The sequence below is a fragment of the Manis javanica genome, chromosome 8 (assembly GCF_040802235.1).
Source record: "Manis javanica isolate MJ-LG chromosome 8, MJ_LKY, whole genome shotgun sequence".
NCBI classification, from domain to species: domain Eukaryota; kingdom Metazoa; phylum Chordata; class Mammalia; order Pholidota; family Manidae; genus Manis; species Manis javanica.
This window is the reverse complement of record NC_133163.1, coordinates 81,219,440-81,245,474: the sequence shown is the minus strand read 5'-3', so window position 1 is coordinate 81,245,474 and position 26,035 is coordinate 81,219,440. Positions and strand designations below refer to the sequence as shown.

The following is a 26,035-nucleotide window of genomic DNA, read 5'->3' as shown; positions in this document are numbered from 1 at the left end:
CGCCGGCACAAGTCCTCCAGAGAGTGGTGATGCCGGAAGCTCCTCCTCATATCGTATCTTAGTTCATTTTCTGGGTATCCAAGCTTGGCCTTGATCTTCTGCATAGAAACAAACAGACCCTTTGCCCACACTTTGACATGCCCTCTATACCATTGTGCAGAACTCATTGGAGGTCAGCACACAGTAACTGCTTTTTTTTTTTTTTTATTAAGACAAAGGAATATTATCAGAAAACAGTACCTCCATAGCTGATCATCTGACACCCTTTAAGTGATCAACATTAAGGATATTTAAAGCATGCGTTGATCTTTGATTCACCAATAGTTTTATCCTATCAAGGAGTAATCCCCCTTTTCTTTCTTTCTTTCTTTCTTTCTTTTTTTATTTTTTTAATTTTTAATCTATACTTACATGAAGAATACTGTGTTTACTATGCTCTCCCCTATATCAGGTACCCCCTAACAACCACATTACGGTTACTGTCCATCAGCTTAGCAATATGTTGTAGAGTCACTACTTGTCCTCTCTGTGTTGTGCAGCCCACCCTCCCCTTTCTCCCTCCCCCCCATGCATGCTAATCTTAATACCCCCCTTGCTTCCCCCCCCTTATCCCTCCCTGCCCACCCATCCTCCCCAGTTCGTTTCGCTTTGATACCTGTTAGTCCATTTTTGGGTTCTGTATTTCCGCTGCTGTTTTGTTCCTTCAGTTTTTCCTTTGTTCCTATACTCCTCAGATGAGTGAAATCATTTGGTATTTCTCTTTCTCTGCTTGGCTTATTTCACTGAGCATAATACTCTCTAGCTCCATCCATGTTGCTGCAAATGGTTGGATTTTTCCACTTCTTATGGCTGAGTAGTATTCCATTGTGTATATGTACCACATCTTCTTTATCCATTCATCTACCGATGGACATTTAGGTTGCTTCCAATTCTCGGCTATTGTAAATAGTGCTGCGATAAACATAGGGGTGCATCTGTCTTTCTCAAACTTGATTGCTGCGTTCTTAGGGTAAATTCCTAGGAGTGGAATTCCTGGGTCAAATGGTAGGTCTGTTTTGAGCATTTTGATGAACCTCCATACTGCTTTCCACAATGGTTGAACTAATTTACATTCCCACCAGCAGTGTAGGAGGGTTCCCCTTTCTCCACAGCCTCGCCAACATTTGTTGTTGTTTGTCTTTTGGATGGCAGCTATCCTTACTGGTGTGAGGTGATACCTCATTGTAGTTTTAATTTGCATTTCTCTGATAATTAGCGATGTGGAGCATCTTTTCATGTGTCTGTTGGCCATCTGTATTTCTTTTTTAGAGAACTGTCTGTTCAGCTCCTCTGCCCATTTTTTTAATTGGGTTATTTGTTTTTTGTTTCTTGAAGCGTTTGAGCTCTTTACATATTCTGGACGTCAGGCCTTTATTGGATCTGTCATTTTCAAATGTATTCTCCCATACTGTAGAGTTCCTTTTTGTTCTATTGATGGTGATCTTCACTGTACAGAAGCTTTTCAGCTTAATGTAGTCCCACTTGCTCATTTTTGCTGTTGTTTTCCTTGCCCGGGGAGATATGTTCAAGAAGAGGTCACTCATGTTTATGTCTAAGAGGTTTTTGCCTATGTTTTTTTCCAAGAGTTTAATGGTTTCATGACTTACATTCAGGTCTTTGATCCATTTTGAGTTTACCTTTGTATATGGGGTTAGACAATGGTCCAGTTTCATTCTCCTACATGTAGCTGTCCAGTTTTGCCAGCACCATCTGTTGAAGAGACTGTGATTTTGCCATTGTATGTCCATGGCTCCTTTATCAAATATTAATTCACCATATACGTTTGGGTTAATTTCTGGGGTCTCTAATCTGTTCCACTGGTCTGTGGCTCTGTTCTTGTGCCAGTACCAAATTGTCTTGATTACTATGGCTTTGTAGTAGAGCTTGAAGTTGGGGAGTGAGATCCCCCCTACTTTATTCTTCTTTTTCAGGATTGCTTCTGCTATTCGGGGTCTTTGGTGTTTCCATATGAATTTTTGAATTATTTGTTCCAATTCATTGAAGAATGTTGCTGGTAATTTGAGAGGGATTGCATCAAATCTGTATATTGCTTTGGGCAGGATGGCCATTTTGACGATATTAATTCTTCCTAGCCATGAGCATGGGATGAGTTTCCATTTATTAGTGTCCCCTTTAATTTCTCTTAAGAGTGACTTGTAGTTTTCAGAGTATAAGTCTTTCACTTCTTTGGTTAGGTTTATTCCTAGGTATTTTATTCTTTTTGATGCAATGGTGAATGGAATTGTTTTCCTGATTTCACTTTCTATTGATTCATTGTTAGTGTATAGGAAAGCTACAGATTTCTGTGTGTTAATTTTGTATCCTGCAACTTTGCTGTATTCCGATATCAGTTCTAGTAGTTTTGGAGTGGAGTCTTTAGGGTTTTTTATGTACAGTATCATATCATCTGCAAATAGTGACAGTTTAACTTCTTCTTTACAAATCTGGATTCCTTGTATTTCTTTGTTTTGTCTGATTGCCGTGGCTAGGACCTCCAGTACTATGTTAAATAACAGTGGGGAGAGTGGGCATCCCTGTCTGGTTCCCGATCTCAGAGGAAATGCTTTCAGCTTCTCGCTGTTCAGTATAATGCTGGCTGTGGGTTTATCATATATGGCCTTTATTATGTTGAGGTACCTGCCCTCCAGTCCCATTTTGCTGAGAGTTTTTATCATGAATGGATGTTGAATTTTGTCAGATGCTTTTTCAGCATCTATGGAGATGATCATGTGGTTTCTGTCTTTCTTTTTGTTGATGTGGTGGATGATGTTGATGGATTTTCGAATGTTGTACCATACTTGCATCCCTGGGATGAATCCCACTTGGTCATGGTGTATGATCCTTTTGATATACTGTTGAATTCTGTTTGCTAATATTTTATTGAGTATTTTTGCATCTACATTCATCAGGGATATTGGTCTGTAATTTTCTTTTTTGTGGGGTCTTTTCCTAGTTTTGGTATTAGGGTGATGTTGGCTTCATAGAATGAGTTTGGGAGTATTCCCTCTTCTTCTATTTTTTGGAACACTTTAAGGAGAATGGGTATTATGTCTTCTCTGTGTGTCTGATAAAATTCCGAGGTAAATCCGTCCGGCCGCGGGGTTTTGTTCTTGGGTAGTTTTTTGATTACTGTTTCAATTTCTTTGCTCGTAATTGGTTTGTTGAACTTTTGTGTTTCTTCCTTGGTCAGTCTTGGGAGGTTGTATTTTTCTAGGAAGTTGTCCATTTCTTCTAGGTTTTCCAGCTTGTTGGCATATAGGTTTTCATAGTAGTCTTTAATAATTCTTTGTATTTCTGTGGAGTCTGTCGTGATTTTTCCATTCTCATTTCTGATTATGTTGAGTTGTGTTGATTCTCTTTTTCTCTTAATAAGTTGGGGTAGAGGCTTATCTATTTTGTTTATTTTCTCAAAGAACCAGCTCTTGGTTTCGTTGATTTTTGCTATTGTTTTATTCTTCTCAATTTTGTTTATTTCTTCTCTGATCTTTATTATGTCCCTCCTTCTGCTGACTTTAGTCCTCATTTGTTCTTCTTTTTCCAGTTTTGATAATTGTGATGTTAAACTGTTCATTTGGGATTGTTCTTCCTTTTTCAAGTGTGCCTGGATTGCTATATACTTTCCTCTTAAAACTGCTTTCGCTGCGTCCCACAGAAGTTGGGGCTTAGTGTTGTTGTTGTCATTTGTTTCTATATATTCCTTGATCTCTATTTTGATTTGTTCCTTGATCCATTGATTATTTAGTAGCATGTTGTTAAGCCTCCATGTGTTTGTGAGCCTTTTTGTTTTCTTTGTAGAATTTATTTCTACTTTTGTACCTTTGTGGTCTGAAAAATTGGTTGGTAGAATTTCAATATTTTGGAGTTTACTGAGGTTCTTTTTGTGAGCCAGTACGTGGTCTATTCTGGAGAATGTTCCATGTGCACTTGAGAAGAATGTATATCCTGTTGCTTTTGGATGTAGAGTTCTATAGATGTCTATTAGGTCCATCTGTTCTAGGGTGTTGTTCAGTGCGTCTGTGTCCTTACTTATTTTCTGCCCGGTTGATCTATCCTTTGGGGTGAGTGGTGTGTTGAAGTCTCCTAAAATGATTGCATTGCAGTTTATTTCCCTCTTTAGTTCTGTTAGTATTTGCTTCACATTTGCTGGTGCTCCTGTATTGGGTGCATATATATTTAGAATCGTTATATCCTCTTGTTGGACTGAGCCCTTTATCATTATGTAGTGTCCTTCTTTATCTCTTGTTACTTTCTTTGTTTTGAAGTCTATTTTGTCTGATATCAGTACTGCAACCCCTGCTTTCTTCTCACTGTTGTTTGCCTGAAATATGTTTTTCCATCCCTTGACTTTTAGTCTATGCTTATCTTTGGGTTTAAGGTGAGTTTCTTGTAAGCAGCATATAGATGGGTCTTGCTTTTTTATCCATTCTATTACTCTGTGTCTTTTGATTGGTGCATTAAGTCCATTTACATTTACTGTGACTATTGAGAGATATGTACTTATTGCCATTGCAGACTTTAGATTCGTGGTTACCAAAGGTTCAAGGTTAGGTTCTTTAGTATCTTACTGCCTAACTTAGCTCCCTTATTGAGCTGTTATATACACTGTCTGGAGATTCTTTTCTTCTCTCCCTTCTTATTCCTCCTCCTCCATTCTTCATATGTTGTGTGTTTTGTTCTGTGCTCTTTTTAGGGGTGCTCCCAATTAGAGCAGTCCCTGTAGGATGCCCTTTGTGGGAAGTAAATTCCCTCAGCTTTTGCTTGTCTGCGAATTGTTTAATCCCGCCATCATATTTAAATGATAGTCGTGCTGGATACAGTATCCTTGGTTCATGGCCCTTCTGTTTTATTGCATTAAGTATATCATGCCATTCTCTTCTGGCCTGTAGGGTTTCTGTCGAGAAGTCTGTTAGCCTGATGGGTTTTCCTTTATAGGTGATCTTTTTTCTCTCTAGCTGCCTTTAAAACTCTTTCCTTGTCCTTGATCCTTGCCATTTTAATTACTATGTATCTTGGTGTTGTTCTCCTTGAATCGTTTCTGTTGGGGGTTCTGTGTAATTCCATGGGCTGTACGATTATTTTCTCCCCCAGTTTGGGGAAGTTTTCAGCAAGAGACTTTCTATCCCTTTTGCTCTTTCTTCTTCTTCTGGTATCCGTATAATACGAATATTATTCCTTTTGGTTTGGTCACATAGTTCTCTTAGTGTTGTTTCATTCCTGGAGATCCTTTTATCTCTCTCTATGTCAGCTTCTATACGTTCCTGTTCTCTGGCTTCTATTCCTTCAATGGCCTCTTGCATCTTATCCATTCTGCTTAGAAATCCTTCCAGGGATTGTTTCACTTCTGTGATCTCCTTCCTGACATCTGTGATCTCCCTCTGGACTTCATCCCACTGCTCTTGCATTTTTCTCTGCATCTCATCCCATTGCTCTTGCATTTTTCTCTGCATGTCTGTCAGCATGTTCATGATTTTTATTTTGAATTCTTTTTCAGGAGGACTGGTTAGGTCTGTCTTCTTCTCAGGTGTTGTCTCTGTGATCTTTGTCTGCCTATAGTTTTGTGTTTTCATGGTGATAGAAATAGTTTGCAGAGCTGGTAGAAGTGACCGCTGGAAGAGCTTCCTTTCTTGTTGGTTTTTGGCCTTCCTCACCTGGGAGAATAGCGACCTCTAGTGGCTTGTGCTGGGCAGCTGTGTGCAGACAGGGCTTCTGCTTCCTGCCCGGTTGCCATGGGGTTTATCTCCGCTCTTGCTGTGGGCCTGGCCTTGCTGGGGCTGCTCCTCCAAAATGGTTGAGCCCTGTTGGAGGGGGAGCGGCTGGGAGGCTATTTATCTCCATAAGGGGCCTCTGTGCTCCCTGCTGCCCAGGGGGTTAGCGTGCTCAGAGATCCCCAGATTCCCTGCCTCTGGTCTAAATGACCTATCCTGCCCCTTTAAGACTTCCAAAAAGCAGTCTCCAAATCAAAACAACAGCAGCAACAATCAGAGAGGGAACAGAAAAAAAAAAAGGAAAAAACACGTGATTTTTTTTTTGTCCTCAGGCGCCGGTCCCAGGCACCCGCTCACTGGTCCTGCTGCCCAGCCTCCTTAGCACCAGGGTCCCTTTCCCTTCAAGGCTTCCAAAAATCACCTACCCACTGGTCCCGCAGGGAAAAACGCGCGATATTCTTTGTCCTCAGGAGCTCGTCCCAGGCACCCGCTCACCAGTCCCGTCGCCCTGCCTCTCTAACACCAGGGTCCCTGTCCCTTTAAGGCTTCCAAAAAGCACTTGCCAAAAAGAGAAGAAAAAAGGGGAACAATGCGCGATTTCCTCCGTCCTCAGGTGCCGGTGTCAGGCACCCGCCTACCTGTCCCACAGGGAAAAATGCGGGATATTCTTTCTCCTCAGGCACCGGTCCCAGGCACCCGCTCACCAGTCCCGCCGCCCTGCCTCTCTAGCACCAGGGTCCCTGTCCCTTTAAGGTTCCAAAAAGCTTTCGCCAAAAAGAGAAGAAAAAAGCGGAAAAACGCTCGTTTTCCTCCGTCCTCAGGTGCCGGTGTCAGGCACCCGCCCACCGGTTCCGCAGGGAAAAACGCAGGATATTCTTTGTCCTCAGGCGCCGGTCCCAGGCACCCACTCACCAGTCCCGCCGCCCTGCCTCCCTAGCACCGGGGTTCCTGTCCCTTTAAGGCTTCCAAAAAGCACTCGCCAAAAAGAAAAAAAAAGGGTAAAAATGCGCGATTTCCTCCGTCCTCAAGTGCCGGTCCCAGGCACCCGCTCACTGGTCCCGCCACCCTGCCTCCCTAGCAACGGGGTCCCTGTCCCTTTAAGGCTTACAAAAAGCACTCGCCAAAAAAAAAAAAACCGCTCCGGTTTCTTTCCACCCGCCCGCAGCCGGTGGGAGGGGTGCTCAGGTCCCGCCGGGCCGGGGCTTGTATCTTACCCCCTTCGCAAGGCGCTGGGTTCTTGCAGGTGTGGATGTGGTCTGGATGTTGTCCTGTGTCCTGTGGTCTCTATTTTAGGAAGATTTTTCTTTGTTATATTTTCATAGCTCTATGTGTTTTTGGGAGGAGATTTCCACTGCTCTACTCACGCCGCCATCTTTGCCTGGATCTCCATTTTGATTTGGTCATTGATCCAGTGATTATTTAGGAGCGTGTTGATAAGCCTCCATGTGTTTGTGAGCCTTTTTGCTTTCTTTGTACTATTTATTTCTAGTTATATGCCTTTGTGGTCTGAAAAGTTGGTTGGTTGGATTTCCATCTTTTTGAATTTACTGAGGCTCTTTTTGTGAGCTAGTATGTGGTCTATTCTGGAGAATGTTCCATGTGCACTTGAGAAGAATGTTTATCCTGTTGCTTTTGGATGTAGAGTTCTATAGATGTCTGTTAGGTCCACCTGTTCTAGTGTGTTGTTCAGTGCCTGTGTGTCCTTACTTATTTTCTGCCCGGTGGATCTATCCTTTGGGGTGAGTGGTATATTGAAGTCTCCTAAAATGAATGCATTGCAGTCTATTTCCCTCTTTAGTTCTGTTAGTATTTGTTTCATATATGCTGGTGCTCCTGTATTGGGTGCATATATATTTAAAATGGTTATATCCTCTCGTTGGGCTGAGCCCTTTATCATTATGTAGTGTCCTTCTTTATCTCTTGTTACTTTCTTTGTTTTGAAGTCTATTTTGTCTGATATTAGTACTGCAACCCCTGCTTTCTTCTCACTGTTGTTTGCCTGATATATGTTTTTCTGTACCTTGACTTTTAGTCAGTGCTTGTCTTTGGGTTTGAGGTGAGTTTCTTGTAAGCAGCATATAGATGGGTCTTGCTTTTTTATCCATTCGATGACTCTGTGTCTTTTGATTGGGGCAATAAGTCCATTTACATTTAGGGTGACTATTGAGAGATAAGTACTTATTGCCATTGCAGGCTTAAATTCGTGGTTACCAAAGGTTCAAGGTTAGCCTCTTTAGTATCTTACTGCCTAACTTAGCTCGCTTATTGAGCTGTTATGTTTACTGTCTGGAGATTCTTTTCTTCTCTCCCTTCTTATTCCTCCTCCTCCATTCTTCATATGTTGTGTGTTTTGTTGTGTGCTCTTTTTAGGAGTGCTCCCATCTAGAGCAGTCCCTGTATGATGCCCTGTAGAGGTGGTTTGTGGGAAACAAATTCCCTCAGCTTTTGCTTGTCTGCGAATTGTTTAATCCCGCCATCATATTTAAATGATAGTCGTGCTGGATACAGTATCCTTGGTTCAAGGCCCTTCTGTTTCATTGCATTAAATATATCATGCCATTCTCTTCTGGCCTGTAGGGTTTCTGTCAAGAAGTCTGATGTTAGCCTTATGGGTTTTTCTTTATAGGTGACCTTTTTCTCTCTAGCTGCCTTTAAAACTCTTTCCTTGTCCTTGATCCTTGCCATTTTAATTATTATATGTCTTGGTGTTGTCCTCCTTGGATCCTTTCTGTTGAGGGTTCTGTGTATTACCGTGGTCTGTTCGGTTATTTCCTCCCCCAGTTTGGGGAAGTTTTCAGCAATTATTTCTTCAAAGAGACTTTCTATGCCTTTTCTTCTCTCTTGTTCTTCTGGTTCCCCTATAATATGGATATTGTTCCTTTTGGATTGGTCACATAGTTCTCTTAGTAGTGTTTCGTTTCTGGAGATCCTTTGATCTCTCTCTGTGTCAGCTTCTATACGTTCCTGGTCTCTTGTTTCTGTTCCTTCAGTGGCCTCTTGCATCTTATCCATTCTGCTTATAAATCCCTCCAGGGTTTGTTTCACTTCTGTGATCTCCTTCCTGACATCTGTGATCTCCCTCTGGACTTCATCCCATTGCTCTTGCATTTTTCTCTGCATCTCTGTCAGCATGTTCATGATTTTTATTTTGAATTCTTTTTCAGGAAGACTGTTTAGGTCTGTCTCCTTCTCAGGTGTTGTGTCTGTGATCTTTGTCTGCCTGTAGTTTTGCCTTTTCATGGTGATAGAAATAGTTTGCGAGCTGGTACGAGTAACAGCTGGAAGAGCTTTCCTTCTTGTTGGTTTGTGGCCTTCTTCTCCTGGGAGAATAGCGACCTCTAGTAGCCAGTGCTGGGCAGCTGTGCGCAGATAGGGCTTCTGCTTCCTGCTATGTATTTTATCTCCACTGTTGCTGTGGTTGTGGCCTGGCTTGGGCTGCTGCTCCAAAATGGTGGAGCCCCTTTGGAGCGGGAGCGGCCGGGAAGCTGTTTATCTCTGAAAGGGGCCTCTGTGCTCCCTGCTGCCCAAGGGGTTAGAGTTCCCGGAGATCCCTAGATTCCCTGCCTCTGGACTAAGTGTCCTGTCCTGCCCCTTTATGAGTTCCAAAAAGCACTCTCGAAACCAAAACAACAACAGCAACAACAAAAAAATTAAATAGAATTAAAAAAAAATAAAAATAAAAAAATAAACACGCACAATTTTCTTTGTCCTCAGGTACCGGTCTTAGGCAACTGCTCAGTGGTATTGCTTCCCTGTTTCCCTAGTATTAGGGTCCCTGTCCCTTTAAGATTTCCAAAAAGCGTGCACACAAAAAAAAAGGCCACTTCCATTTCTTTGTTCTCTGGCGTCGGCCTCAGGCACCCACTGACCGGTCCTGCCACCCTGTTTCCCTAGTGTCCAGGACCCCATGCATGCACTGTGTCTGCCCTCTAGTCTGGATGGCTGGGGTTGGGTGTTTAGCCATCCTGGACTGTCTCTCCCTCCCTGCTGATTCTTCTCCACCCACCCGGAGCTGGGGGGAGGGGCGCTTGGGTCCCGCCGGGCCGGGGCTTGTATCTTACCCCCTTCGCGAGGCACTGGGTTCTCGCAGGTGTGGATGTGGTCTGGATGTTTCCCTGTGTCCTTTGGTCTCTATTTTAGGAAGAGTTGTCTTTGCTATATTTTCATAGATAAATGTGGTTTTGGGAGCAGATTTCTGCTGCTCTACTCACGCTGCCATCTTGGCTCCGCCTTAGCAGTGACCTGATGATGGATTTTTGAGTGTTGTACCATCCTTGCATCCCTGAGATGAATCCCACTTGGTCATGGTGTATGATCCTCTTGATGTATTTTTGAATTCAGTTTGCTAATGTTTTGTTGAATATTTTTGCATCAGGGATATTGGTGTGTACTTTTCTTTTTTGGTTGGTTCTTTGCCTGCTTTTGGTATTAGGGTGATGCTGGCTTCATAGAATGATTTTGGAAGTATTCCCTTCTTTTCTATTTTTTGGAAAACTTTAACGAGAATGGGTATTATGTCTTCTCTGTATTCCTGATAAATTTCTGCGGTAAATCCATCTGGCCTGGGGGTTTTGCCCTTGGGTAGTTTTCTGATTACCGCTTCAATTTCCTTGCTGGTAATTGGCTTGTTTAGATTTTGTGTTTCTTCCTTGGTCAGTCTTGGAAGGTTGTATTTTTCTAGGAAGTTGTCCATTTCTTCTAGGTTTTCCAGCTCATTAGTGTATAGGTTTTCATAGTAGTCTCTAATAATTCTTTATATTTCTGTGAGTCCGTCGTGGTTTTTTCCTTTCTTGTTTCTGAATCTGTTGATCTGTGTTGATTATGTTTTTCTCTTAATAAAATCTGGCTAAAGGCTTATCTATTTTGTTTATTTTCTCAAAGAACCAGCTTTTGGTTTCATTAACTTTTACTATTGTTTTATTCTTCTCAATTTTATTTATTTCTTCTCTGATCTTTATTATGTCCCTCCTTCTGCTGACTTTTGGCATCATTTATTCTTCTTTTTCCAATTTCTATAATTGTGATGTTAACTATTCATTTGGGATTGTTCTTCCTTCTTTAAATGTGCCTGGATTGCTATAATACTTCCCTCTTAAAACTGCTTTCGCTGCATCCCACAGAAGTTGCACCTTTGTGTTGTTGTTGCAATTTGTTTCCATATATTGCTTGATCTCTATTTTAATTTGGTTGTTGATCCATTGATTATTTAGGAGCATGTTGTTAAGCCTCTATGTGTTTGTGAGCCTTTTTGCTTTCTTTGTACAATTTCTTTCTAGTTTTATACCTTTGTGGTCTGAGAAGTTGGTTGGTAGAATTTCAATCTTTTGGAATTTACTGAGGCTTTTTTTGTTGCATAGTATGTGGTCAGTTCTGGAGAATGTTCCATGTGCGCTTGAGAGGAATGTGTATCCTGCTGCTTTTGGGTGTAGAATTCTATAGATGTCTATTAGGTCCATGTGTTCTAGTGTGTTGTTCAGTGCCTCCATGTCCTTACTCATTTTCCATCTGGTGGATCTGTCCTTTGGAGTGAGTGGTGTGTTGGGTGTCCTTAAATGAACGCATTGCATTCTATTTCCTCCCGTAATTCTGTTAGTATTTGTTTTACATATGTTGGTGCTCCTGTATTGGGTACATGTATATTTATAATGGTTATATCCTCTTGTTGGACTGACCCCTTTATCATTATGTAATATCCTTCTTTATCTCTTGTGACTTTCTTTGTTTTGAAGTCTATTTTGTCTGATACTAGTACTGCAACTAGTTGTTTTTCCATCCCATGACTTTTAGTCTGTTCATGTCTTTGGTTTTGAGGTGAGTCTCTTGTAAGCAGAATATAGATTGGTCTTGGTTTTTTATCCATTCTATTACTCTGTGTCTTTTGATTGGTGCATTCAGTCCATTTATATTTCGAGTGATTATTGAAAGATATGTGCTTATTGCCATTGCAGCCTTTAGATTCGTGGTTACCAAAGGTTCAAGGTTAGCTTCTTTAGTATGTTACTGTCTAACTTAACTTGCTTATTGAGCTATTATACACACGGTCTGATGATTCTTTGTTTCTCTCCCTTCTTATTATTCCTCCTCCATTCATTATATGTTAGGTGTTTTATTTTGTGCTCTTTTGTGTTTCCTTTAACTGCTTTTGTGGGTAGTTGATTTTATTTGTTGCCTTTAGTTAGTATTTGGTTAGTCTGCTTTCATTGCTTTGATTTTATTTTCTCTGGTGACATCTATTTAGTCGTAGGAGTGCTTCCATCTAGAGCAGTCCCTCTAAAATACCCTGTAGAGGTGGTTTGTGGGAGGCAAATTCCCTCAACTTTTGCTTGTCTGGGAATTGTTTAATCCCTCCATCATATTTAAAGGATAATCGTGCTGGATACAGTATCCTTAGTTCAAGGCCCTTCTGTCTCATTGCATTAAATATAACATGCCATTCTCTTCTGGCCTGTAGGGTTTCTGTTGAGAAGTCTGATGATAGCCTGATGGGTTTTCCTTTATAGGTGACCTTTTTCCTCTCTTTGGCTGCTTTTAATACTCTGTTGTTTTCCTTGATCTTTGCCATTTTAATTATTATGTGTCTTGGTGTTGTCCTCCTTGGTTCCCTTGTGTTGGGAGTTCTGTGTGCTTCTGTGGTCTGAGCAACTATTTCCTCCCCAGTTTGGGGAAGTTTTCAGGAATTATTTCTTCAAATGCACTTTCTAACCCTTTGTCTCTCTCTTCTTTTTCTGGTGGATATTGTTCCGTTTGGATTGGTCACACAATTCTCTTAATATCATTTCATTCCTGGAGATCCTTTTATCTCTCTCTGTGTCAGCTTCTATGCGTTCCTGTTCTCTGATTTCTATTCCATTCACAGCCTCTTGCACGTCGTCCATTCTGCTTTTAAGTCCTTCCAGAGATTGTTTTATTTCTGTATTCTCCCTCCCAGCTTTGTCTGTTAGCTCTTGCATTTTTCTCTTTAGCTCCATCAGCATGGTTATGACCTTTATTTTGAATTCTTTTTCAGGAAGATTGGTTAAATCTATCTGCCCACATTCCCTCTTGGGATGTCTGGGTTATTCTTGTCTGTATCAAATTTTTCTGCCTTTTCATGGTGATAGAGGTATTTGTAGGCAGTTGGCACATGTGTCAGCTGGCAGAACAGAGTCCTTTCCTGCTTGCCAGTCGCTTTCCCTTCCTGCGAGAATGGCAACCCCTAGCAGCTTGTGCTGGGCTGCGGCATGCCGACGGGGCTTCTGATTCTGGCTCTGGTGGCTGCAGAGGAGGCTCTGCATGGCTGCTGTGGGCCGGCTGCTCTCAGGCTGCTCCCCTGCTGTGGTGGGGCCACACTGGAGGGGGCACAGGCGGGAGGCTGTTTATCACTGTGAGGGGCCTCAGAGCTGCACTGCCGCCCAGGGGGTTAGGTTGTCTGGAGTTCCCTGGGCTTCCCAGCTGCCGGGCTGAGTGTGCCTGGATGCTTCCGTCCAGCTGTGGGACTCCTGTCCCTTTCAGACTTTCAACAAGCACTCGCTTTTCTTTTGTCCCAGGGGCACTGGCTGTCGGAACCCACTTGCAGGTTTTACTGTTTTGTTTCCGTGTGTCTGTGCTCCCAGTGCGATGACTAGGTCTGGGTATTTAGCAGTCCCGGGCTCCCACTCCCTCCCCGCTCTGACTCCTTTCCTCCCACCAGGGAGCTGGAGTGCGGGGCGCTCTTGGGTCCCGCTGGGCTGTGGCTTGTATCTTACCCCCTTCGTGAGGTGCTGGGTTCTGGCAGGTGTAGATGTGGCCTGGCTGTTGTACTGTATCTTCTGGTCTCTCTTTTAGGAATAGGGAGTAGATTTTCCCTGCCCTACTCACATTGCCATCTTGGCTCCTCCTTGTTCCTTTCCTTTTTTCTCTTTTCCCTCTTACTAGGAGGGCAGATGAGTGCCAACTATGGTCACATGGCAGCAGTTGCCTGACTTATTGACTTACTGGTAGAAGGATTCTAGGGCTTTGACTGGATTCATCAGGAGAATTCTGTGCTTGATTCCAGTGTTTGCTGTGAATAGGGGTGCTGAGTGATGGCTTGAGCACCAATTATTCACCATCTCATTTATAGATTATCTCATATCGTGATGTGGTTATGTCTTATAAACCCAAGGCTTTGCCTGCCTCCTTTGTGCTCACACGTGTATTTGCAGCCCAGGCATCATTTACAAGTTTTGGATTATATTTGGAAATCTCTGACTCAGAGTGTTCAAAATTATTCACTTCTTTCTCTGTAAATCAACTTCACCTCCCAGAATTCCTTGTCTGTCAATAGCACCACCTCTTTTCAGTCACTTAATTAAGATTTCTGGAAGTTGTTCTAGAATTCTTCATTCTCCTGCATTGTGGCAATCACCAAGTACAATATATTTACTTTTTGTCTCTACTTCTCTGTCTCTGCTAATTTAATTTGGCCCCTTATCACTTGTCCAGTTGGGTCTCCTTACCCCTTGTTTTTTCTCCATTGTTTCATGGTGCAGCGAAATACTACCTAGATGCAAATCCAGACATTGCCATTTCTTACATAAAATCCCTTACTGGTACTCTGGTACTTTTAGGATAAAGTAAACTCCTTAGCTTAGTTTTATATGCAGAGCCCTTCGTGATTGTTCCCTGCCTACCTCTCTTCTTTATCTTCTGTCACTTCCCACTTGAGCCTTTTGTTCCAGCCAAGGGATTATTTTATAGGTTTTGGAATAACTATTTTCATGCCTTTGTGCCTTTACACGGTCACTATGCCTGGATACTCTTTTTGGTGCTTTTTGATATAGACAACATTTTCCCTCCAATATTTTATTATAAACAATTTCAAACATACAGAAAAATTGAAAGGATTTTACAGTGAACGTCTGTGCACCCAACTACCTATATTCTATACATATTTTACTATATATAGTTTATCACATATCTATCTATCCTGTTTATTCATCCATTTGATCTATCTTATTTTTAGTTTATTTCAAAAAAAAGTTATAGAGATCAGTATACTTTCCTCTAAATACTTCAGCATGCAGTCATTAACTAGAAGTCAGTATTTGTGTATGATTTTCTTATATGAAATTTATGTACAGTGAAATGTACAAACCTTAGTGTACATATGTTGAGTTTTGACAAAGGTAAACCCCTGTGTAACCCAAATACCTGTCAAGCTAGAAAATATTACCACCAGCCCAGGAAGTTCTGTCATGTTCTTTCCCAGTCAAACCCTGTTCCCTTCCCCACAGAGGTTTTTTATTTCCACTGAGGATCAGTTTTCCTGTTTCAACCTAGCTAATTTTTCATCCTTTAAGATTGTTTGAGGGTCTCCTCCTCAAGGAAACCTTCCCTGCTCTCCAGTTTTGACTTTGACATTTCTCCTTTGGGTTCCCATAGCCCAGCCTTTGGCTTCACTGAATTCAGCACAGAGGAAAAGCAATTCTTGCACTGTAAGTGGTGGTTTAACTCTCTAACTCATGCTAGACTGTGAGCTTACTCATAGCTGGATCAGTGTCTTTCTGCTAAGCACAGTGCTTGACCCATAGTAGGTATTCAGTGAAAGTTTGTGGAATTAAATTAAAGTGAGAGTGATGGTTAGGCAGTTTGAAAGTTGTGATAGTTGAATTGATAGAGCAGGGTGTAATGTTTCAGCTGCAGCATTTTGAGCTAGTTCATTGTTAATATTTATTGAATGGCCTCAGTGTGCATATGTCCCAAGTTCTTGGCAAAGTGACAGATTGATGAGTTTTATGGATGTTCCCTAAAGATACATGTCTAAGACAAATGAGGACTCAGATGTACATAGTAAATGATGGTACCTGTCACGGTTTTCTAAATAAGTAACCGAGAAAGCATTTGTTTATTTTGCTAGTATTTTAAAACCACTGTTTCTGTTCTTCTTTACTGCCTATTTTCTTTTTTCCCCCTTTCCCACCCATCTTCATCTGGCAGTACATTTGGCCTGGTAGATTCAGATGGCCCCTGCTGTGCAGTGATGGTGTATAACATGGTGCAGAGTTGGGGAGTGCTTATCGGGGACTCTGTAGCCATCCCTGAGCCCAACCTTCGGCTTCACCAAATTCAGCACAAGGGAAAGGTGAGTGATAGCTAGGATTCATAGGCTCTGAAAGTGGGACCAAGTTGTCTCTTTTCAGATATATGTAAAGTAATGCATATATATGTATGTGTGCATATATTTGATATATATATATATGATGTACATATATACATAATTTTATTTTTACTAATAAAAGAAACTACTGTTAAGCAAAAGAATTTAAAAAATGAACAAAGACAAATATTTTAAATTACTTTGTGGAATCTAAAAAAAGCTGAACTTATGGAAACAGAATGGTGATGTCTGCAGGCTTGCGGGTGGGGGAATTAGGGAGATGTTGTTTTTAGGGTGCAACCTTGAAACAGGGAGCTAAATAAGCCTTGGAGATGTAATGCACAACACAGTGATTGTAGACATCAGTATGGTGTTAATATTCTTCAAAATTGCTAAGAGGCTAGATCCTAATTGTTTTCCCACCATAAAAAAGCAATGCTTATGTGTGATGGAGGTGTTAACTATTGCATAAATGTATCAAATAACAAGTTATATACCTTAAACTTATAGTGTTATATGTCAAGTATCTAAAAAATAAAAATTTAAAAAATAGACTAAAATATTATTCAGATATTATTACTATTAAAAATTGGTATGTATACCTCCAGTCTTTTTCCTTTACATAAATATATACATATATTCATATGTATATTTTTAGTCGTGAGTATATGCAAGTGTTTGTGAGCGTTTCCTGTTTTGCTACTTCTACAACATTATTTTGAATTGACACATAGAGATGGTGGTGAAGATGATGGTAGTTAACATTTACTGATTACTGCACTGGCTACTAGACACTGTGCTAAGAGCTCTACTGTCTGCACTGGATCATGGAGTCTTCACAAAATCCTTACTATAGGAGGTATTTAACGACTTTTTCACTGTTTAGATCAGGGGTTGGCAAACTGTGGCCCATTGACCAAATCTGGCTCACCTCCTGTTTTTGTATGTCTAGTGAATTAAGAGTGGCTTCTCTATTTTTAAATGAAAAAAATTTTAAGAAGATGAGTTTGTCTTACATGAATAGTAGAGTAAATTCAAGTTTTAGTGTCCATAAGTAAATATTTTTGGAACACTGCCACACTCATTTTACTGTTGTGTGTGGCTGCTTTTGAATGACAGTGTCAGAGTTGAATGGTTCTGTGATAGACACCATAAGAACCACAAAGCCTAAAATATTTATTTGTCCCTTTATAGAAAAAATTTGCTGATCCCAGATCTAGGTTATTTCTAATTTTTTTTCTATTATAAAAGTAACATAGTAAAAATTTTCATATCTGCTCATATCCATGATTATTTTCTTAAATGAATTTCTAAGGTAGAATCCTGGCTCCAAAGGATGTACAGAATTCTAAGACTTTTGATACAATGGCCAAATAATTTTTTGGAAGGTTTTACCAGTTATTACAACAGGGAGTGTGAGTTATATTTTCTTTGTAGTTTTCTTCTCAACTCTGGGTAGAAGTTTTTCAAAGATTTATTTGCTGATTTTTACATGAAAAAATACAGCATCAATATTGTTTTGCTTTGGCTTCTTGATTACTGGTGAGGTTGAACATTTTGTCCTTTTAGTATATTTCTTTGATAAATTTTATTTTTTTCTTGTCATTTGCCCATATTCCTGTTAGAATGTTTTAAAAAATTGATTTATCAGAACTGCTTAATTTACCTTTTTACTTTGACTTGAAAGAACCTCCTTCTTACTCCCAGTGGGACAAAATGTTTTGGATGATCTTTTAACATGTTTTATAACTTTAAGTACGTTTGAACTGACCAAGTGAGCTGATATCTTTTCTGTTGTTGGGAGAATGTGTAAACCACATATTCTGTTTCTCCCTCCTGATACCAAGAGAGAAGTAACTTTAATATATATTGTCAGATTAATTTAGGGCCTTACAAACACCTGGACTGAGTTTCTCAGAATTTCCCCCGGCTCTGGTGGCTGCCATGCATATCTAGTTTAAGTGTCGACAAACACTGGGAAGGACGGGTTCTCAGAGCTCGTGGCACCCTTTCATTAGGCAGTGCCAGGAACCTGTCTTTTGAATCAGAGAATTGTTCCATTCTTGTAGTGACACTATTGGCACCCTACCTGCCCCAGGTTCTCCTTCTGAAGATTGAAACTTTGGGGAAAAAACATCCTCTTTGTAAGTTCAGCTTTGTTTACTGCGAGATGGAGGTAAGAGGGGAGAGAAGAGATGATCGCAGGTATCCTTGTGCTGGAGTTTCTTCTATCTTAGGGTCTGTAATGACTCTCTGTATGTTTGTCTTTTCTAGGAATATTCCTTTTCCAGTGTTCGTGTGGAGACACCCCTCTTGCTGGTGGTGAATGGGAAGCCTCAGGGCTCCAGCAGCCAGGCAGCTGCCACAGTGGCATCCCGGCCCCAGTGTGAGTGACCTTACTTGACTTGAGTGGAGGCGAGGAGATAAGCTCAAGGGCACTTAGCAGCCGGACCAGCCACATCCAGGGGCTCATCTGGGTTTGAGGATGTTCAGATGATGACTTTTCCTCCCTCTGCCTTGTCAGACACTGTGTCCCTTCTTTCTCCCCTTTTATTTCAGCTCTATCCAGGGCCATATACTCCCCTGGTATATTCTCCTGCCTCTTTCGTTGCTTTTCTGTATTTTAGGCAAAGAGCACAGAATTGGTAGAAGTGTTGGGATCTTGCCATGGGACAGAGTCCCCAAGATTCCTGTTTTTGGTTCCTTCCTGAGCCTTGTATATATATCATTTCAGTATTTATTGCTAAAGGAGGAGGCTTCATTTTTTAGTGGTCTGGTTTGTTTGCAGTTTTTATTTTATTTTAAAAATTAGGCCTTTCCCCTTCTTTGGGGCTGGTGCAGAATTAAATTTGTTTGGAAAAAAAATACTGTGTAGTTTGTCCTGTTTCATTCTCTCTAGGCTTAGCTTCTTGTTTTAAGATCCCTTTTAACCTATTAGAGTACTCCTCCCCCTTTTTTTTCTATATACAGAATACTTTATTTCTCTCCCAGTTAAGAGGATTTAGGCAGCAGGCAGCCCAGGCCAAGACTGGTAGCTCCATGAGTTGCTGGAAAGCAGCTTCTTCCATTTCCCCATCCTGTCATCCCTCAGGGTGGTCCTCATCATGGCCCAAGATGACAGCACTGCTATGTAGTAAGTGTTACTAGGCTGGAAGAGTTGGGTAGTGTGACTAGAGAGGGCGAGATACTCAGTTTCTTTAGACTAATGACACTTTTCATAATAGTTTCTCTTAATAGCCTTGTGGGAAGATGGAAAAACATGAAGGAGGATTAATGACCAGCTGAATGGTTAGAAGCAGAAAATATGTAAATCGATACATATTTGTTTATTTGGAAGACTTGCAGTGATAGGGCTCAGGTTTGGTCCTTGGTCCAGTCCTGTTGAACCCTTGATTAGTGACTCATTCAATATTCAAAGAATGTAAAACAAAGGACTCCTCAGAGCATGGATGACAGAATAAGCATCTATCTAAAGAAGTTATAAGGGCTGAATCTAAGATAAAAGTTTGAAGTTCATGCTTTTGGTCCAAAAAAGCCAACTTTCTGAGGTGTATCTTGAACATTACATTTAAAGAATTACTAGGAGTTTTAGGAGGTAAGATAAAATCTGTGAGTAACTAGTATGGTATGGTTGCAAAGGCACTCTTTTGACTGTACCAAGAATCTCTGGTAGCCAGAGGGAAGAGTTTTTAACAGTATCAGGTCACATGTGGAGCCTTGTGTTCAGTTCTGGGTGTTCATTTTGAGGCCCACAGCAATGCAGGAGTGATCAGGACCTTGAAGGGGTGTAAAATATCCCGAGAAATGGTTGAAAGCAACTGGGAGAAAGATAGGGGTTGTGAGTGTGTGCATTAGAGTCAGTAGCGAGGCAAGACCCCAAAACTACCCCTTTTACTCAAGTCCTAAGATAAGTTGACTTACTCTGTGTATTTACAGGCAACAGAAAAATGCCCAGGAGGTGATAGAGAAAGCAGAATTTAAAAGATTTTATGATGTTTGTATAAACAAGCATGCAAAATATGTATGTACAGTTTAAAAGAGTAATTAAAATACCCATGGAAATATCCACCTGGCTTAAAAATTGGAACATTACTAGTATCTTAGAAGTCCTGTGTGCCTCTCCATGATCTCATCTCATTTGTTTTCACAGCTATATAATGTCTCACTGTATGATTATGCCAAATTTATTATCCTACAGTTAAAGGATATTTTGGTTTCATTTTTTTGCCATCAGGGCAGTACATTATTAATATCCTGTATGTGTTCTGATGCGGAAGTGCAAGAGTTTCTTTTAATGCAGTGGTTCTTTTCCAAGAGTGATCCCCAGACCAGCAGCCACAACATAACCTGGAACTTCTTGGATACGCAAATCCTCAGGCCCCAAATCCTGAATTAGAAACTCCTGAGGAGAGTCCAGCAATCTGTGTTTAACAAATCCTCCCGGTGATTCTGATGCACACAAATGTGTGAGAACCACTGTTTCAGATACTGGTTTAAGAACGGAGTTGCTGGGTTATAGAGTAGACATATGCTCAACTCTTTTGAGAAATACTGAACATTTCCAAAGTGGTTATACCAATTTATGTCTCCACTCTCAGTGGGTGAGTCTTCCTAATGCTCCTCATTCTCTGATGATTGCTGTTGTCTTCTCTTTAGGGGTTGCAAATTCAGGAGATATGAACGATATCTCCTTGTGGCCTCTATTTGCATGTCTCTCATTGTTAATGGGTTTGAGCGTATTTTCATATAGTTACGAGACACTAATATCCACTAATATTTTCTCATGGTAAAATGACTACTTCTATCTTTGCCCACTTTTGTATTGGATTTCAAATGGATTTGTAGGACTGATTTATTTACCCCTGTACTAATCTTTTGTCATTTTATGTGCTATAAACATCTTACAGTTTTTAGCTTGTCTTACTGTTCTCTGTATTGGATCTTTTGTTAAACAGAGTTCTCAATTGCATTGTTACTGAATTTATCTTTTCTTTTATGGTTAGTGTTATTTGTGTTTTAAGAAGTCCTCCCTATCCTGATGTCATAAAGACATTTCTCCTGTATTTATGGTTTTAATTATTTTTCTCTTTTCTTTCATTATGACTTTTGTTTATTTTGTAGTATAGGTATATAATTCTTTTCTTAATAATTAATTGACCCAGCACCTTTTATTAAAGAATCCATTCTTTAACCACTGATCTTTAAAGGCTAATTTGTCTTAAATCAAGTTTCCATGTATATGTAGGTCTGATACTAAGCTCTCAATTCTGATCTATTTTGGTCTATTTCTATGCCAACACCACAGTGTCTTTTAGTTTTATATAAAGGGCAGTATCTGATCAGATAAGTTTCTTCATATTGTTCTTAACAAGTGGCACATTTAAATGTTATAATTAGCTTGTAAATTTTCATGAAAAATTCCTCTGGGATTTTGACTGGGATTGCATTCAATTTATAGATCAATTTAGGAAGAATAGACAGTTTTATAACTTTGAATCTTCTTATCTTTGAGTTCCTTAATTTATTTAGGTCTTCAATGTCTTTCAGTATAATTATATACTTTTTCCAGAAAAGTCTTATGTATCTTTTATTAGATTTATTCTTAAGATACTTCATACTTTTTGATACTATTGTATAAGTCAATAGTATAATTAAAAATTTTTTATTTGCTAACTGCTTGGAAATAGAAATATAATTAGCTATCATATATTTCTGTGGCTGTTACCTTTTTAGAACTCTCTGTTTCTAATAATTTGTCCATTGATTCCTTTGGGTTTTTTGGGACAAATAATGACTATTTGTGTCTTCCTTTCGAATCCTTTTTACCTTTTATTTTGTTTTCTGTACTAGTTAGGACCTCTAGTATGCTGAATACAGGTGATGATTACAAGCATCCCTGGGGCTTGTGTTGTTCCTGTACCTTAGGGACATATTTTTAATAATATTTAAGAAGACGTTTGTTGTATGATTTTTTTACCTCATCTTAGATTCCAAGCCTGTTTTGAGTTTTCATTATGAAAAGGTGTTAAATTTAATCCAATGCTTTTTATGCATTTATTGAGATGGCAAATTATTTTTCTCCTTTAATCTGTTAATGTGGTGGCTTAAAAGTATTCAACTTTTGATTAGTAAACAAAACATAATATTCTTTGTACAAACCTTACTTGGTCAGGATATGTATCATTTTATATATTGCTGGATTCGCTTGTGTAATTAGAATTTTGTATCTGTGGGTTACAAGTGATACTAGCTTGTAAGACTGGTTATGTATCAAAGTTAGGCTAGCCTCATTCAGTGAGTAAAGAGTGTTTCTTTAAAAACTTTGTATAAAACTGGCTTATTTTTTTTTGTGGTAGAACTTGCTATGAAGTTATCATCACCTGACATTTTCTTTATGGGAAGATTAACTACTGATTTAAATTCTTTGTTATTTATTGAATTGAATTATTCAAGCTTTCTCTTGATTCAGTTTTGATACTTTGTATTTTTTTAGTAACAGCCATTTCACTTAGGTTTTTAAATGGACTTTCCTAAATTATTTGTACTATGTTCCTTATTTGTTTATTCTCTGTGGTATTAGTAATTTTGTTCCCATTTTCTCTACTGGTATTGTTTATTTGTACTTGATCTTTTTTCTTTCAGCAGTTTGCCTCTACTAATAAGTCTTCAAGGAACTTGGCTTTGTTTGCCTTCATCTTTTACATGCTTCTTCCTTTTTCATTAATTTTTATTTTTATCTTCATAGTATCATTTTTTTCCCCTTCCTAATGTTATAAGAGGGCCTATTTACGAGCTGGGGTATTGTTTTTATATCTGATAGACAACATGACATTCCTTTATTTGTGACTGTGATTAATAAAATACTTGTTTGCTACTTAGGAATTTGATATGAATTGTAAGAGGGCATCCAAGACTGAGAAAACTAGATTAAAGGAAAAAATTTAGGGAGATATATTTAGGAAATTATATAGCACTTTGTGCATTCTGTATTACATGGCACATGTTTTGTATTATAACTATTTGGTTATGTTATATGGCTGAACTCTTTAAGGACATTCATTCATACTTATCTTTGAGTTCTAGACATTATTATATATGTCTGTTAAGTGTTGGACATTAACTGACTCAACAAATGGCTGGCTGGCTGGATAGATGGTGGGTTAGGAAAATAGGATATCTTAGACAAATATAGAGGATGTTGACAACTTATAATCATAATAATATTATTTTGAAACTATTACTATAAAGAAGATCCTATAGAAAAGAGCTCCTACTTTGTTAGTTGCCTCTCTTATAGGTCAGTGTGATCTTTACCTTTCAGAGAAACAGTGGAAATTGTGCTATTCTTTATTAGACATATGGAGCATGGAGGTCAGAATTACAGAAGGATAGGATGTATCAGTCATGGGTCAATCAGGGGAGCAGAACTTTTAAGAGTTATGGGATGTGGGATTTATCATACAAATTAGATCTTATGCAGTTGTCAGAGAAGCTGGAGAAGTAAAGCTCCAGGAGGAAGTTAGGAGTCACCAGCCAGCCAATGAGAAGTCCCACTGAAATGGGACTGCACAGAGAATGCTTGTGGGGAGATCTGTTGGAGTCAAAGCATCTGTGTAAGCACAGCCTCTGTGGGTCTGCGGTGGGCCTGCAACCACTCTTGGCTAGCCAGGCCAGCAGTAAAGAAGAGCAAGACAGAGTGGAGGAGAGTGAGGACAAGCTGGAACCGGCACCTCTGTTTCTTACACCACCTCTTGCCATGATGACCTTCAGAGTAATGGCTACTGATTCCTTTCCACCTTGTACATTCTGTGAAAATACCTTTTTTGGCCAACTCTAAGTCAGAATTATGCAGGGAAGAGGACTCTTAATACAGTCCCAGCCTAACAGGTTGACAAACCAACGCTGAGCTAGAAGGGTCCTTGAAGAATAGGACAGAAGTTGAGGGTTAAAACTAGGTTCTACAGGGGGAGGAAAAGGGGTCTAATGACAGTGGTTAGGGTAAGAACCGGAGGGAGGAAAGCCTACAGTGTTGAATCTGAGAGGGCAATCATGAACGCAGTGAACCCAGGTAGGTGCCGCAGCACAGACTTCCTGAGCTGTGGGTATGATGAGCATAGCTGTGGTGGAGAAGTCAGAATCTTGAGTCCTACTTCCTACATGTACACTTCTTCCTCATTCCATCTTCAAGTGATGCTGGCCTTAGTTCTACCTGTGGCTTACTGCTTTTCTTCCCCAAAACATTTTCCTTGGACCATTTCATTTTAGCCATGTGTACTATGACCAAAGTACCAGTTTTTCTAAATCTACATTTCACATTTCCAGATCTTTTGCCTTAGCACTAGTGATAAATTTTCACCAACTTACTAGGCCGTGTGTGCCGTAGACACTTTAAATCCAGTGTGTCTAATATGGAGCTCATTGTCTCTAGTACCCCCTCTGTTGTCTCTGTGCTAGCCGTTGACATCACCAGGTATTTAGCTATCCAAGCTAGAAATCTGGGAAGCCATCCCTGACAGTTTCTTCTTCATTTCCAATATCTAGTCTGTCATTGGATATGTTGATCATATTCTTAAATATCTCTTCATTTGTTTCCTTCCCATTCATATTGTCTAAAGTGTGGTAGTTCAGCATTTCTTGCCTATTGCAATGGTCTTCTCAATAGTCAAAATCTTCCTTTCTCCACTTTTTTTTTTACTTTTAATAATAATGATCATAATAGTAGTATTGTCCAAGTTTATAAGCTGTTAAGTAGCAGAGCCAATTTTTGAAATCTTAACTGTGATTGTGCTTCAAGGGCTGGGGGCAAGTTTCTATCTCTCTTAGATTCAGTGTCCCCATCTGTAAAATGGAGACAATATTACTACCTACCTCATAGGATTGCTCTGAGGATAAATTGAGCTAACACATGACCTACACATGACAGGACAAGCAGAGATGAGCAGGGCAACACTGGATTATGCTGGGATGCAGCTGTATTTGGAGCTGCAATTTGAACTTGGTGGTCCTGACTCTAGAGTTTGTCCTCATATCCATTATGTTAATGCATTCTTCTGCTGTCTCAGAAGTGGGAAATCTGCCAACAGTTTCACCTTTCTTAAACACAAAGCTGATCGTATTATAGTAGTTCCCCTGCCCGCAGTCAATAGTTAACGCTTTCCGGGGTTTGCTTCTCCGTGGTTTCAGTTAACTGAGGTCCAGAAGCAGGTGATCCTCCTGAGCAATTGTCAGAAGGTCATGATGCCAGTCATTCACCTCACTTCATCTTGTCATGTAGGCATTTTATTGTCTCACATCATTACAAGAAGGGTGAAAACAGTGCAAAAAGATATTTTGAGAGACCACATTTACACAAATTTTTTTTAAAGTATATTAGAATTGTTCTATTTTAGTATTAATTATTGTTGGTAATCTTACTGTGCCTAACTTATAAGTTAAACTTTATCATAGGTTTGTCTGTATAGGAAAAAACATTGTGTTTGTAGGGTTTAGTACAATCTGTGGCCTCAGGCCTGCACTTGGGGGTCTTGGAACATATCCCCTGCAGAAAAAAGGGGTCTAGTCTGTTTTCTTAAAACACTGTGAACAGTTCTGTAAGTCCAGTAAGACACTCCTTACATGGGCCACAGCCTTCATGTTTTTGGCATACTTATCACCTCATTTCTCCTCTTATAATTCTAATGCATGGCACCCCAACATATTCTTAATATCTGAAAATTCCCATGCTCTTTCACACCTCAGTAATTTTGTTCATGTGATTCCTTCTGCTTGAAGTGTCATCCTCACTCCTGGAGATTCAGCTCAAAGGACATTTGTTAACCTCTTTCATCAGACCTCTCTGAGCACACCTGAGGTAGATTTTGATGTGTTTCTCTATACTTTTAGAGCACTTAAGACATTGTATTTTAAATATTTGTTAGTTGTCTGTAGGCTGTGAACTTTTAGAAAGTACTCACCTTCATGGTCTTTGATCCTCGTTCAGTACCTGACATTAGGTGCTCAATAAATTTACATAGAACCAGTGACTGAACTTTAAAAGGTATATATGCTGTGCCCATGCAGTCTCCTGTTTTAGGCCATGCGTGGTAATGACTGCCCCTTGGTGTCAGGATTCTGTTAGCACTTTCCTTCTCTACTACTGTTTCACCTCTATCTGTGATTTGTAGAGTCATAGAGTATCAGTGTTGAAAGTGACCTG

At 39.9% G+C, this 26,035-nt stretch overlaps 1 protein-coding gene across 7 annotated transcripts in view; it reads left to right on the top strand.

The window, feature by feature from the left end:
* TTC5 (tetratricopeptide repeat domain 5) overlaps window positions 1–21,422 on the top strand; it is a 45,134-nt gene extending 23,712 nt beyond the window's left edge. For 2 of the 7 annotated variants that reach the window (XM_036993999.2, XM_036994000.2), the window contains exons 8-9: window positions 15,681–15,825; window positions 18,115–21,422. In XM_036993999.2, the coding sequence (XP_036849894.1) occupies window positions 15,681–15,825; window positions 18,115–18,234 (265 nt within the window). In that variant the 3' untranslated portion in view covers window positions 18,235–21,422. Of the gene's footprint in view, window positions 1–15,125; window positions 15,179–15,680; window positions 15,826–18,114 lie in introns of those variants that run through there. The other 5 variants (XM_036993996.2, XM_036993993.2, XM_036993994.2 and 2 more) reach the window with 4 other exon arrangements.
* The last annotated feature ends 4,613 nt before the right edge of the window (window positions 21,423–26,035 follow it).